The 15,689-nt window shown below is 34.4% G+C and overlaps 1 protein-coding gene across 2 annotated transcripts in view; it reads left to right on the top strand.

Annotated features, from left to right (window-relative positions):
- Positions 1-13,473, top strand: part of AP3S1 (adaptor related protein complex 3 subunit sigma 1) — a 30,560-nt gene extending 17,087 nt beyond the window's left edge. The window contains exons 5-7 of one of the 2 annotated variants that reach the window (XM_062599348.1): positions 2,339-2,446; positions 5,515-5,556; positions 11,814-11,899. In XM_062599348.1, the coding sequence (XP_062455332.1) occupies positions 2,339-2,446; positions 5,515-5,550 (144 nt within the window). In that variant the 3' untranslated portion in view covers positions 5,551-5,556; positions 11,814-11,899. Of the gene's footprint in view, positions 1-2,338; positions 2,447-5,514; positions 5,557-11,813 lie in introns of both variants that reach the window. The other variant, XM_062599347.1, reaches the window with a different exon arrangement.
- The last annotated feature ends 2,216 nt before the right edge of the window (positions 13,474-15,689 follow it).

The following is a 15,689-nucleotide window of genomic DNA, read 5'->3' as shown; positions in this document are numbered from 1 at the left end:
CTGGTAGGCACTGGGGGCTGCAGTTAGGTGCCCCTGGAGCCGTCTCTGCTCCAGGCTGGGCCAGCCCCGGCCCTCAGCCTCTCCGCGCAGGGCACGTGCTCTGGCTCCCCTCTCCCCCGATCTTGAGGGCCTTCCAGAGACCTCGCTTTGGTTTATCAATGTCTTGCACTTGGGGGCCCCGAACTGGAAGCAGTATTCTAGATGTGGTCTAATTTACAAGGTCAGTTGTGATTTAGAGAAAAAAAATGATCTTCATTATGATTGGTGTTGAGAGAACGCTAATTGCATACCTTCAGGTATTTGGAGGAAAAAAATAGGCACCAAAACTGGCTAATTTTTCTGTTTCTCCAGTATATAGGCTGGGATTTGCTGATCATTGCCAGTAGCAGATATGTGTCATCTTCTAAAAGCCATTTCTTCTATGATGGTGGTTATCCTTATCTTTTTCATTAAGGAAACAAAATTAATTCTGCTTTATATTTTAATATTCCTTTTTTTAATAATGGTTTCATTATAAAGATGTTCATAATATCAACATCTTCGATAAGATGCTTTTCATATCAAAAGCATCTTAAATCAACTTTTTACATCATCAGTCTACATTATCAGGCCTTCCATATGAGTAAAATTGAGAATTACCTGAAAAGTGTATTCCCCTGCACAGTTGATTCTGTTGAATACAATGCATTTTTCGTGGGTTGCCTGAGAAATGATTATTTGCAAATTAGCGGCCAAATGCAAATTCATCTACTTCTCTGGGGTGTAATATTTCATGTAGCCTATCCCAATGGCGTGGGTGTGTGCCTATTTTTTTCTCTCTTTGTCATCTGTGTACATATATATATGTACACACACACATGTACATACACACACACTGATTCTGATTTGTAAGCCATAAACTGTTTCCTTTCCTTATGCAATAAGTAAAAATAACTTTTCTGTAGAAAAGAGTAAATATTGGTAATATGTTTCTTGTCAATGAGTTTGTCAGTGTAGAGCATATTAATATCAGATTACCACGTGTTCATCTTTCTTTCTGATTCTGATGTTAAAAGGTTTAAATTGCTCTCTTTACAAGCCAGAAGAATTAATTCTTCAGTCTCACCTTTATTTTATGCTTTTCAGTTGGGTATGTTATCAGGCACCTATTGTATACTTACCAGGAGAAGGAGAGTGGCTAAGTCAGGTTTTTTATTTTTTTCATAATTATTTGACTCTTAAAGGTCTATTCAGCAGCAGCAAAGTGAGAGAAAAGAGCTATTTTCAGCCTCACTAAACATTTAGTATATTTTCCTATGGAAATATAGAAATGATTTATCAGGGGAACAGCTTTTCAGTATTGTTCTCTAAGTATGTCACTAAAACAAGAAGTATGGTAGTTTTTCACACTTTACTATTTGCCATGTAACTTTACAATTGTTTGATTTAGAGATTTATTTCTATCTTTGATGCACAAGGAAATGACAGCAATATCCAAAATAATACCAGAATTATGCTTCAAAGTATCAGATTACTTATACTCTATTTTGTATTTTGAGCTCATAAAAGTAATCAAGTGTTCCTTGTTTTTAGAATTGTGATGAGGTTGCTATATTATATATTGCATTACAATACATAAATTTTGGATTTTTATTGCAAAGTATATGGAAGCTGCTGCTTTTTTTTTTTTTTTTAAATAAAGTTTACAGAGTCTGAAGCAGAGATTTGAGAACCACATCCCCAAACCAGGGATGCAGACAAAATGGATTTTGGAGATATCCATCTCGTTAATGCCCCCCACTGGCTTATTGAGTTCCTCAGTTTGAGTCCTGGTTGTGAATTTTGTCCTAGATGTGAATTCTCCTTGTTTGCAGTCTGGGCTGTCAGCTCAGGTGTATTTATTTTGCTTCTGAGCCTTGTTTGGTATCTTGTGGTGGGTGAGCATCATAGTATTTCTGTTCCTTCACAGATCTAGCCCAAAGTTGTTTTTGCATATCTATTTGTGAGTAATTCGCTTCATTGCACAGAACTTGCTCCTTAGAGGTATTACTGCTATGGATGCCAACTAGAACTCGTGTTGATAGTCCTGGGGGATAAAACAGCCACTAAAAGAAAAATGGATGCTAAAGTTTCTTTTAGCACTGACAAGCAAAGCTGATGAGATTGCAACAGGATTATGAGCAAGGATACTGGAGAAATAAGCATCAAGTTCTTACAAGCTTTGTACTGAAATAATTTTAAAGAAATTGTTAACCTTAATTAAGTGATTTGCAGGGTACATGTTTCTACGTTGATGAATCAGTGTCTAGATACATTTGTGACATTTTGCGTCTTCAAATTTTCTTGTGATCTTTCTTAGGTTCATAATATTTTGGCTGAAATGGTCATGGGTGGAATGGTTTTGGAGACCAACATGAATGAAATTGTCACTCAAATTGATGCACAAAATAAACTGGAGAAATCTGAGGTAAGAATAAAGCACTATGTAGTGTTTGATCTAAAAATATGATCATAAGTGCATGCTATATAACACTTTGTTCTTTAATACTGTCCTATTATAGCTGCTTGTTTAAAATGCTAAAAATTGTCAATGTATGTATAGTTAGGTGGTGCTTTTCATCATGTGTAATAATTGCTTAGAAGGATAGCTGATAAGTTTTGCTATTTTTACCTAACAGCAGTGCATGTCATTGCTATTGGGGTACATCTGTAATTCTATAAGTATCTCTTACAGAAAGCCTTTATTTCTAGTGCACTCTTTTTTATGCTGGAACCCACTAATAAGAAAAAATTTAAATGAAATTAGGTGAGAAATGCAGTGTATATGTTACATATTCCTGTCTTCTAGTATGTATCTAGCAGCTGAAATAAATGGCAGTGTATTCAGTGTTGCAATAATACTGTTCCACAAAATAATAAACAGAAGTGAAATGGACATGTGATAGAGTTAAAGCTTGTCTTAATCCCTTTAAAGAAATATGAATTCTGCCATTTTGGCAATATGAGTGTTTAGTCTTCAGGTGAGCATATTCAGATGAGAAGAACATATTTTATACGTGCTCATATCAGTCTGAGCAAGAGATACTTGTGTAATTTGTAGGAATCTCCTTTTCAATGGGCAAGATAGCCATGTAATCTCACGTCAATCTTTGGATTTTGCAAATCCGGATATTAAAATGCTTGTCTCTAATGTTGTTGAACATTTAGGAAGGAAACTTGGAATAAGTAAGCATTTTGGAACTACTTCAACTGTAGCACAGTATTACTGTTTCTTTAGTGTCATCAGACTTGTCTTGTTAGTCAGTATACTGCTAGTACATCTTAAATAACTCTGATTCTTGCTGATTAGACACAATAATTCTAGAGAATACATCATCTATTTTGGGAAGCTTATTGTTATTACTCAAATTTGAAAACAAACTGGCAGAATTGGGACTATTTTGAAAGCTGAGGTCAGCTAGGTGGAGTGAAATATTGCAAGTGTCATAAATATGAACTGAATGAAGGGAAGAGACTGAGAACTTCCTAGTTATAACTTTCATTTAAGATATAGAGACATTTATCTACCAAACCAAGAGAGAAGTGAATTCTTCAGCTATTTTGTGGTTTGATGTACACTGTTCTCCTGATTCTGCAGTCTGATAGTGCAGCACCCTGAGTCTTTTAATATCTTTAATTGTTTATTTCACACAACTTCCAAACTATATCTAGGAGCAGGACAACACTGCGTGAAAAACAGAAAAAAGCTAGATCTGATAGGAATATCGTGCGTGTCAGTACATAACCTACAATACAATACTTCTGGGTATGAAGATACCCAAAATGTTCATTTTAACATTTTTTACAAACTCAGAATGAGCTGTGGGTCAGAGAGATTAATATTTGGTGGTATTCTTCTAAACTATGGCTGTATTTGAATAGCCTATGTATACGTATATTTTCCTTATTTGGTGCGAGGGTAATCTAAAGTCCCCAAAGCTGAAATAATTAAGCAGCTTTGATCTACATTGTATTAGGCTCATATCAGTTTTACCTAAAAGCATTTAATTAAGGTATTCTTAATCATGTTAATTGTTACCAAATGAACTGCAGACCAGTCTCTAACTAGTCATCTGAAACCCATCAATTCAGTGTAGTCAGCCACAATACTTGCTGTTTCCCATTATTTATTTGTAAGTCATTCTCTCTTGTAAGATGCCTTTAGTATAAAATTAGGTGGTAGAAAATATAAAAGAGCATATAGAGCTTATGGCTATATACAAGGCAAATAGCAATCTATTCTTTTAGATTCAGCAATGAGTTATAGAAAGTAAAGAAGTAGCAATGATAAATTAAAATATTTGGTGACTGGGATGGAGTAGGACATTTCATAATCTGCTCACCACAAAAGCATTTTTTTGAGTTCAATGATAGTTTTTTTCAAATTTCACGGTTACTGCATTGTGCTTCACAATATTCCAGTAAATATTTACTCAGATCATTAGTCATTTGTTACATATATATGCTCAGAAATTTCTAGATTGCTATTCCTTTTCCTTTTGTCTTTTTTGATCAAAACTGTAAGTCTTTCAACATCTTTCCTGAACATGTGTTTTTCAAGATACAAGCATATATGCAGTTTATGTAAATCAAAATGAGTAATAACTTAATAGATAATTTGTTTTGAATGGAGGACACTAAGAAATCAAAACTAGTGGATCTTCTTAGTTTTCAACCACTTTTAATTGAAGGAAAGAATAAATAAGTACAAAATTTTCAAAATTGTTATTAATATAGCCTGTAATTCATAGGACTGCCACATATGCTGCAGCTCTCAAGCATTAGTATGCTTGACCTCTTAGACTTCAGTTATAGTTCTTGCGTCCATAATGTAGCTCTGCTAAGATTAAATTGCATTTTCTTTTGTAGCTGAAAAGATGAATCTAATGAAATTATGACTTAGCTACATTTTCAGAAGTGATTTAAATTTTGTAGTGTATCCATATGACTATCTCCTAATGTGCAAGATGTAGCCATTTGACATGAAGTATGTGGTCAGTTATACTACTAGGTTTCTAAACAGACTTCCAATTGGAATTTAGCGAAGAAGATCAAATCATTTAATTTGCAAATACTTGAGCAACATTATTAATTCAAAGACTTTATTTCAGCAAAGATTAATGTTCTAAATTATATTGGCAGAGTTTCTAGCTTTGATTTCTTATCAGGTTTTCTGTTGTTTCGACTGGCTACAAAGAAAGTCTCGCTTCCACCCTGAGAAATGTTTTTAATGCATTTCCCTACCTTTACAGCTAAGTGTTTGATTTCTGGTGAATCCTCCTAAACCCAAAGGTTCATTATGATTAAGGGAGGGAATATCTGGGTGAGGGGTCATTGGGATTTTATTTAGAGCTGCTAAAAGTTTTATAGGTAAACTTGGGCTAGCTCTTTTCTATTTGGAGTGTTCGACTGCGTGTGATTTAGACTTTAAGTTGGACCTCACTTTTTCCGAACCTCCTGATCTTTTCTAGCTCTTTCCATTCTTCTCTCTTACAGACCTTTATCTTTCAGTCTCCCAGACAGGACAGGTAGACACAGGTATTGCTGACTTTGAGAAAAAAATGTACTTTTAACCAAAAGGGAAAGCAAAATGATGTCAAAGGCAATAAATTTTGTAGGCCAGACTCAAAAATTATGTGTTAAAATACCCATACTAGTCTTTGTAGCCTACTTTTTGTGCTAGTTTCTTCTTGTAGTTCCCTCATCTTTTTCTTGGCTATAGTGTATTTTACTAGCTTTCCGTTGACATCATAATTTTATTTTATTTCTCTTCCTGCATTTTAGAATTTAACTTTTCTTTATATCATTGTTTAAGTAATAAAGAAATGATGAACTTGTGTGGACTTTACAAAATAAATCTTCCAAACTAATCTGAATAAAACTTGAGCACACAGATAGAAAAATATTATCTGATGATGTAGTAGAAATTACTTCATGATTTGGAGTTTTTTCTCCCTGATAATCTAAAATGTATAATATGAACTCTGCTGGTTCACAACTTAGTATTTCATGTAAAAATAAAGAACTTCTACTTGCTTGCAAAGAGAAATGTTTCAGAATAAGCTGCAGGTGAACAAAACTTAAAAAAAGAAACCTTAATAGTTTTATACCTATGCAATAAAATTAGTGTGCTTCATGGAGATTATGTGTAAGTGTTAACAGTGATCTTTCAACTCTGTAATCATATCAAATGTAGCGAAGTGAGTAGGATAGTCAGCACATACTAAACTTCAAATGTAGTTTTGCTGCTCTTGCAATCTGGATCACTGGATTTTACTTTAAGAGAGACCTTGGTAGCCCCAGTCACTGAACGTGAATATGAACAGGAAACTGAAAAAGGAGGAAGAAAATGCATGTTTGAAGTTCAGTTTATGGTTGTTGTGCCAGTTTACTGTTTTGAAACGTTCAGTGAGCTCATGCAGTAATGTTAATTACATTATTTCAAAATTCATTGCTACTCATTTTAAGTACCTGTGTATTCAAACTATAGATATTTTAAGTAGCTGGAACCTTAAGCAGATTAAGTTTACTTATTTTATTTACAAATAGCTTTGCTGTTGGCTTTTTGCATGCTATTTCTAGGATAAAGTATGTAATACCTTACTTTAATGTTTAGCAAATACAACTCTGTAATTAGATTTAATAGCCCTAAGTTCTAAAGCATTAGTTCTAAAATATTTTTGGCTAGTATAAAACACTTTACCTAAAGTTGAAGCATGTTATAGCACATGAAGAAAATCAAGCAAATAACCTTCCTCTACGTAGTATGTCAACACTTGTAATATATCCACATTTGAATAGGGAGCTTGGTTTCAGTTTTTTTTTTATTTATTTATTTGAACAAAGCTACTTTTTTTTCTGTTCTGCTTGCACATACTCTGTTTTATTTTTGGGTCTGGCAATCAAAAACAAACAAACAAACAATTAATCATTCCCATCCATTACTCTTTGTGATTCAAGTGCTTAAAATTTCTAAGAGTACGTCTTAAGTCTTCTTATCTGTTTGGCCTCATTTTGATATACTTGCAGACTTCATTTTGTTTTTTCTCTAATTATGTTCATTTATTTAACGTCATAAGCAGGGGACATGATCATTCCTTTATATTATGTATTGCATCCTTTCATTCTTTCATAACCCTGCTGCTTTGAAGTCATATTTGTTCTGGAAAGAAAGGTTGGTATGAAACACCAGCAGCAGAGAGATCCTAGCGCCTCCAGTATATCTGGAACAGAGTGGTTTATTTTGCAGAATTTCATTATTTCATTTACTAGTAGGCTGTGTATTTTTATACCTCTGTTTTAATGATAGCTAGTTCTATGTAAGGCTGTTTGCAATGTCAGTCTGAATCTTTTTTCCTATTTGTATAGTAAAAAAAGCAATATGCATGTTAACTACATTTGTGATCTGCATTACTTTTTCCTAATAATCTGATTTTTTTAAAAAAAGAATAAAATCAATGTTTCTGAGGTCACCTTCGTATAGTAAGGTGGGGCATTATAAGGAAAGGTGATGATTAGAAAGAAGAAAAGTGATTTCTGTAGGAAATCATGACCTAGTAAACTAGCAACAGTTCATGTTTCTCACTTGATAGATTAGGACTAGTAGAATAAAAGTTTCACTATTAAATGCGTCTATTTCAATCCTTAAATAGTGTTGTTTTGCTTAGGTGGCATTGCTCATTCACTCTAGAAGTATATAATGATATTTACAAGCGTTTTTTGCGGTAACTGAGGCTAAACAATTAAAACACTGTTTCAAGGTTGAAGTACAACTTTCAATAACAAATGAAATTGAGAATACAAAGCAGCTGTGGCAAAAATATGGTTTATTGGCTCTTTGTAATAGCAGTTGTATTTCAGAAATTTCATGAATGTCTGAAGTTTCATCTTCACTTGCTTAAGTCATTTGCTTGCTGTGAATATTCATCATTCACTGCATGTTTAAACTTGCTACATGTGTTTTTATTCTTTCTTTAAGTGAAATTTTTTTCTTTCCACCTTGCCAACTTACCTGCTGAATTATTTGATAATAAGGGCAGTTGAAACTTACCCAGTGCCATGTTACAGTGATGACTCTTTCATCAGGTACTTGTTGAAAACTGCTTAAGAGGACGCTAGACTGGAAATGCTTCTTGTAGTACTTTTGTCTTTTAAAATGAGCTTACTTTCTGTAAAAGAAATGTGAATGGCAGGACAGCATACCACTTTACTGTTTGACATGCTAAAAAGGAATGCAAAGGCATTCAGACATAGTAACATTAAAAATAACTTTTATTAGTTATCCAGTTTCAAAGTTTAAGTATTTTTCAGGCATTTTATTAGGCATTTTGTTGCAAACTGTTCCTTCTAAGTACTGTATGACTGTATGGTGCTTTATAGGGTTATGACATTAATTGTGATAAATATCATTCTGCCATGTCAATATTGTATATACGCTGAATCACAAGACCACTTAATATAGAGAATTACAGGAGAAGAGTGCAGTAGTTTGAAAATGCATCTCTACTCCAGTATGTGATAGCGAAAGAAAATACTCCTGGCAAAAAAGAGGTAATCTGGAGTGGCATAGTACTGTTGTCGGGGATCTTTGCTGATCCTGTTCCAGAGTGGTCCTCATGGAAAGTGACTGTTGGAAATTGTGATTGTTTGGGGCGGGTGGAAGGGCAATGGTTGTGTCAATTGTGGTATTTTGAATAATTCTCAATTGTGTCTCCATTGTATCCTATGCCATTGGGGCGGGAGGCAGGGACTGTAAGTCTGTATAAAGAGGATAGCTGCAGGTAGGTAAAAATAATGACCAGTTATACTAAAGTGTTTATATGTCCATTAAAAATAATTAACTCTCATTAAACTAGGCTGAGGAATCTCCATCCTAGTCACCTAGAAAACATCTCTCTTAAATTGCCAGCCATGTCTGTCTGTGTGGACCATGTCCATTGCTTACAATATTTTTCTTGTTTAAGTTCTAAATTGTATAATTCATTGCTTTTGTTACTACTTTATTAGTATTTTCACCTTCTTTGTGGAAAACAGTTTACATTGCCCCCACCTTGGCTTTTGCTCAAAGAATTTTTTTTTTTCCTTCGGTTACTAGCTCTAGAATTTAAATGACAGAACCAAGTTAGAGAGGAAATGCATTTATTTTCTTATCTGATAAAACTCGATTGGAAGTTACCTCATGGATTAAAATGAGTATTTCAAAATTCACAAACATAAAAGGGCAATAAGTAGCAGCATCACATCTTCTATGCTATTTTTGAAAGTGTAAATAGAAAAAAAAATTGCAATGTTTAATGCTACTTTTTCAAGATATTACAGATTTAGCCTTGCAGACTTGAGATGTTTTCATCCTTTTTTTTTTCCCAGTATCAATAATGTTTGGTCCAAAGGCTCTTTCAATTGCAATTCTTTCATGAGGTAAATGACCTGATACTGTTGGTGACATGAAGACAAGCCAAGGAAAAAGATGCTTTAAAAATACTTTTTTACACCCTTTTATTTGGTTACATTGTGTCTCTGCAAAGTGTTAATCTTGATTATGTCAGGGGCCAAAGTGAGAGCAAATTACATGGTTGCCTGAGGTTTATGATTTCCTGAGCTTTCTCCTCTCCCCATGTGCCCTTTGCACCTTTGGCATGTTTCGTAGAGTAGAGTTTGATGGAGGAGATGTAATAACATGCGACTCTTGGCTTTCTGGTGTCTATTCCTGGTCCTGGGAATCCTGTGACTGAAATCTAGGGATTTATGATGCCTTAGCCTTTCCACATGACATAAGGGGGTTAGTTCAAAACAGAAACTTTAATCAGAGCGTGGTGCTGCTAATGCCAAAATCGCGGGTTCAGGCCTTGTGTGGGCTACGCTGAGGTTGGACTAGATGATCTCCAGAGGTCCCTTCCAACTTTACCATTCTATGATGATCTGTTTTGACTGTGGGTGTTTCTGAAGAGAGGAGAATCTATATGTATCTACACTAAAACAATAAGTAGGATTTTAATTGGAAACCTTATGTTAATTAGACCTTATGTTTATTTCTCACGAAAGAGCAGTAAAAGTTAGACTTGTTTTCAAAAGCAGGTATTGGTATGTTATGAGTACGTTGAGTATCTCTCTGCTTTTGAACATTACTACAAGATGATATGACAGAAGTCAAATGTACTCCTCAGTATAATTATGTCCTGTAATTGAAATGAATTTCAGTGGTATTCATCTGAAAAGGTTATACTTTGAGCAATAGTTACTGACGAACAGTCTTTAATAATCGACTATGAATCACAAACTTCTCCTGAAGTTAGTTTTCCTTTTGTCTTGCTGTATGGCGCGCTCAGAATTATTTTATTTGTTCCTGTGTTGTTTTCTTCAGTCCTCAGTACTCTTGTAGTGAAAGACCTTCCACCTCTACAGGTTTAGTCTTTTGTTTGCTAAACTAAGTTCTTAGCATATTACTTTGTTTCTTGTTTTTAACTGGGTCTACAAGATGCCACATTCAGTTCTGAAAACTACCTTTGCACTTTTTTGCAAGTATTTGTAATGCTACTTTTAAAACATCAAAATAAAAAGTACGTTTTTTCATATATTCATAACATTGGGAATATGATGTATTTTTCTGCAAACTATAGATTTTATTTTCAAACATTAATTTAAAATATATTTTTTAGCAAGAACAAACAAGGTCTTTTGCATTTTTGTTTTTGTGGGGCAAGCCTGAAATAAAGCTGTGCAGGCAATTCTAAACGTGTTTAGTGAGCCTGAAATTTTAGGAGAGCCATGGCCGTGCTTATATTGATCACTAGTTTTTCTATATAGTAGCAAATACAATAACAACAATTATCTGACTTTTTTTTAAACAGCCCTTAAAGCCATAAAAGCCCTTAAACTACTTCAGACGCAGTAGGAAAAGACCATGTTCTGTATGTTTTCAGACTTCTGAATTGCAAATCATTTTTATTAGTATTTCAGTAATAAACCCTAAAATGTAAATTTGGCAACTATTTTATCTAAAAGGCAGAACTCAGTGGAAGTCAGTGATAAAAACAAACTTCTATATTGTTAAATATATGTATTTATACAACAGAGCTGTGGCTTTAAATGCAGAGGGAGACTCCAGTAGAAAAATTTAACACAGAATAGGTACTTTAATATTCAGTTTGGCATAACCACATCATTATGTAATGTTTTAGTGTGCCTAGGGCCTTGTAGGTATGTTAGCTCATATTTACTGTAGGATAATGGGTTATTACACTTCAGTTGGTTGGTAGTAGCAATCTTTCTGCATGCCCTTTATCACCCCACAAATACAAGATGTTTAGTCTTTTCAATTCAGGCTGAGCCAGCTTGAATTACCTCATTTTTGCATGTATTTAGATAAGTAATATGGTTTAATTGATACTCAGTAACTTATTCTGAACTTGTAACCAAAGTTAGTCAGCTATGTATTGTGTAAGCTTTTAGAATAGGTAAGAGACAAAGACAGTGTATTGGCCTTTAAATTCCTCGGATGGTTTTATAACCTGTATATTGCATACACTTGGAAAAAAAACCCTATTCTTTCCTCCACACTTTTCCATCAAGTTGACATTACATGTTTCACCCTATAAAAATAAATGTGTGAACTGTTTTCTCTTACTGGTTTAATATTTCCCAATAACCCATTTCATTCCAAACAAAATTATCATCTGGTCTTTCTAATTGTGTAACCATGGAATTACTTAAAAGTTAGTTGTTTGTGTAACTGCTAACGATTCTTCTTGTAAACAGCTTTGCCTGACTTGTATTTTTCTTCTTCACTTTATATACAGGCTGGTTTAGCAGGAGCTCCAGCTCGGGCTGTTTCTGCTGTAAAGAATATGAATCTGCCAGAGATCCCAAGAAATATTAATATTGGTGACATCAGTATAAAAGTGCCAAACCTGCCCTCTTTTAAATAACATGGCTACTCCAGGTAAAAAACAAGGAAAAATGTAATAGAGGTTTACCACATAATTGTTTACTAAATAAATGACATGTTTAACTTTTACTATTTGGATAAAACTCAAGGTACTGTATAGATATCATGTGAAGAATCTATGTGAAGTTGAATGTTGCTTTTGTCTTGCTCAGTGAAATTAAAGGAAATGGGTAGTTCCCGTGTGATTTCTAAATTACATTCCTATGCCCTTATTAGGCATATCACTGTGTCTCGGCTGCTGCAGTATTTTGGGAAAGTATTTAAGATGTTCTTTACTTTGTATAACCTATAATGTTGAGATTTTTGTATATTCACTAAGGTCTATAATTAGTTCATTCCTTAACTACTTCTGCTGTTTGTCATAATTATTTAAGATTCAAGTGCAAATGTTGCATGAAAACAGTAAACTTTTGTTTTGTCTGAATAAAATCATTACAAACTGGACTTCTATATACCTGTTTCTGTAAAATCTGTTCTTTGCAATAAATCACTTATTCCTATTGGTTGAGCCAACTGTCTGTATATAAGTACTATTGTAGCAAGCATTAATGCTGTATTTTGATCTCTGAAAAAATTGCACTAGAATACTGTGTTGATCGTACTGGCTCCTCACATTTCTCACAAAAGCTATTCGTTCTTATTCTGAAGAAAAAATTGCCTTTATTGAGGATCTGATAACTTCTATTTACGTATAGATGTTGAGAAGACGCTCGTACCATCTGGTGGACTTCCCATAATGTCTGAATTTGCTTAGGGAAGAGCGGGGACCCAAAAGGGTCTCTGCAGTTGCTTTGTAGGAAATGCAGAATGGGGCAGAGAAAATTAAGCAGCTTGAAACTGTACATAAGCGTATTGGGTAATGTGGGACAAAAAAGCACTCTGGAAGGTTAAATGATGAAACCTTAGTAGGACCTGTGTGCGTGGTGTCATTTGAGGTCCTCTACTTTGAGAATTAGATTTATGTGATACCTAGTATTGCTGAGGCCTCTGCTCTAAGCCTTGTCACAGCTCTATAAGTTGCTCATCTCTTCTTCTGTGATTTTAAAAAAGAGGTGGGAGAAGAAAGTGATTTTTTGTTTGTTTTTTATAATCATGCTTTTAAGCTCTGTGTGGTGGTACATGACTTTAAAAATGAAAAATAAAAATACCATTGGGATATTTAAGAATTTCTTTACATAAAAATAGTTTTATTCTCCAGTAAAATATGCAACTATAACTATAGATGACAATGCAGTAATGTTACATCAAAGACATTTCAGGACTGGTCTGACAGGTCCTGTGTTGCTTTAGTAGTTCGGATTTCGTGCAAACAAAGTGTTGTTTTTCTTTCATTTGAATGACAGTTAAGACATACCACTTAAATGATCTGATTCCAAGTTTATCCTTCTTGGTTTGATCTCTAATAATTGCTGTAGGTGCATTTCTGAGAGAGGCTCTTGAAAGTCAGTGATTAATTTTGAAGTAGAAAATCTAATACAATCCAATAAGTTTAAATGTATTTTAAAAAATGAAGTGGGACTTCATTTTTTCATATATTTTTCTTATATTATTCTTGTTACTTACTTAGCATCAAGTAACACTGAATATTTTGTAAATGCTTTTGAAAATAGAATTGCTTCCTCCATGCCTCTTGACAAGACATTTTATTCTTTCAAATTAGCTTCCTTAGTGTGAGGCCTCGAGAAATTTCAGATGAGATTCAAGTAGAAAATTGTTATTTTTTTGCCTCCAGTGGCACCTTCATGGGAATGATGTGCTTTTCAAATTATTTTTCTTGGTTCTTCTGTATCTTCTTAATGCACTGTGTATGTTTTAAAATGGAAATAAGTTGTAGACTTGCAAAACAAGGGATTAAACTTTTGATTATAAATTTCAAAATCTGTTTATGCCTTTGTAACCACAAAAAAAGAAAGCTTTATGTACTTAACATCAGTCTTTTCCACTAGCTATTGTTTAGAAGGAGGAGAAGAGGTCATCCTGCCTCATCTTTTGACTGCAGAAGCCAAGCAATTAATTTGCAATACTCCACCTCCACAGTACTGTGTTTTAAGTGAAGCTCATTAGGGTGCCAGTATGTGCTCGTGAATTATTGAAACTATTTTTTTGAGATTCTTCAGTTTCATTCCTTTCCCCAAAATTACTCTGGATACTCTGTGTACTTTTACTAACTATAGTCATTTTTGAGAATTGCAAATTAATGTTATTAAGCAGTATCTGAGATTATTAGTTCTGTGTGTTGGTTTTCTGTGTTAGGTTTTCTTTCCTACTCAGTTGAATTGTTCTCTGCTAATGGCATTTTTTAATGCAAGTTACACTCTCTGGGGAGCGACTTTTTCATATGTTTATAGCAATTTAATAAGTGTTGTCTGTACAACTTCTTGATAGTCCTTGATCCTTGATGATTCATGCATAGCAATACTTTTTAAGGAGACTCTGTAACATTAATACAAATGGCTGATTAATCATTCAGGGTGCCTTACCTAATCCATTTTTGATGTCTTTCCCCACACCAGCACCTTACAGTAGTGTCACAGGTTCCCTATGATCACAGGTGGTTACTTGTCTCAGTACTCTTCTGCAAGATCAGTATTTTCCACGTTTGTTTGTGTTTTCAGGGGCAGGAAGAGGTGCCCTTAGAAAGCAAGCTAGATGTAGGGGCTGTTCAGATTACTTGTCTCCGTACCATGAATGATCACTGTCTCATGAATTACCCTTCAAATTTGGAGATCTCTAATGTGAAACTTAGTAAGAGGGAGAAGATTAGACCTCGTGAGTCTATAGCAGCAATGGCTGCTACTAGTGAGTAATTTTTTTTCTTTGAGAAGAAGAATTCAACTTCTCTGGTACAGACATCTTCAGTGCTTGAGAAGAAGGAAGATTTTCCCTTTTGGGAGTCTAGGACTTTCTGTTAAGACACATATGAAGAGGAGAGATGATTTTTTTTTCCTTCTCATGGAATTGATCCATCCAAACAAATGAAGAAGGGGCAGAAAGGGTACAATTCATAGGCTGATTGAGGATTCTCAGTTATCTCAGTAAACTCGCCATTTAAAATAGTGCAGTTGATTTTCCCAGTGAGATGGGTAGTGAGTACTGCTGACCAATATTTTGAAATCTGTCCCTAAGAGAGGACTCTCTTGTGGTAGAATGATTTGAGAATGCTATCTGCAGTGATAACAGTGCAGTCAAAGCAGGTACTGTGTCAGCATACTCCTCTCTCTTCCTGAACAGTGAGCTGCCATTTCAAATATCTCGGGAGAAGTGTAAATGTTTACAACACATTAAATGTGTATCAGAAATTCCTTCTCTAAAACAGATGTTACTGCTCTGATTCATCCTGCCTGACAGGAATGGGTGGAGGAAGGGGTCACTTGTTGCATGAGAGAGACAAGTTCAAGCCAGAAACTTAATTTGGTCCTGCCTTCCTGTGAGCACATTTGACCTTTCTTTCTATTAGTACATTCCAATAAATGCTTAAAATAATCATAGATTTTTTGGTAGATCCTACTCTGACAGTCAAAGCGGAGCTTGCTAACTTTGCAAGCATTACATAGTAAAGTTGCTTGAAACTGGATGAAACTGGAAATTAAAATGTCACAAATAAAATCATATTTATAAATCTTCTAAAGAAAAATAAAGCACAGATCTTGAACAAAGTGTATTTCTCAACTTCTGCACAAGGGAGTTATAATTTTACTGAGAGTAAGGAAGCAACGAAGTACTGCCA

The sequence above is a fragment of the Rhea pennata genome, chromosome Z (assembly GCF_028389875.1).
Source record: "Rhea pennata isolate bPtePen1 chromosome Z, bPtePen1.pri, whole genome shotgun sequence".
Classification (NCBI taxonomy): Eukaryota; Metazoa; Chordata; class Aves; order Rheiformes; family Rheidae; genus Rhea; species Rhea pennata.
Note: the sequence above shows the minus strand (reverse complement) of the source record. Positions and strands in the feature narration are given on the sequence as shown.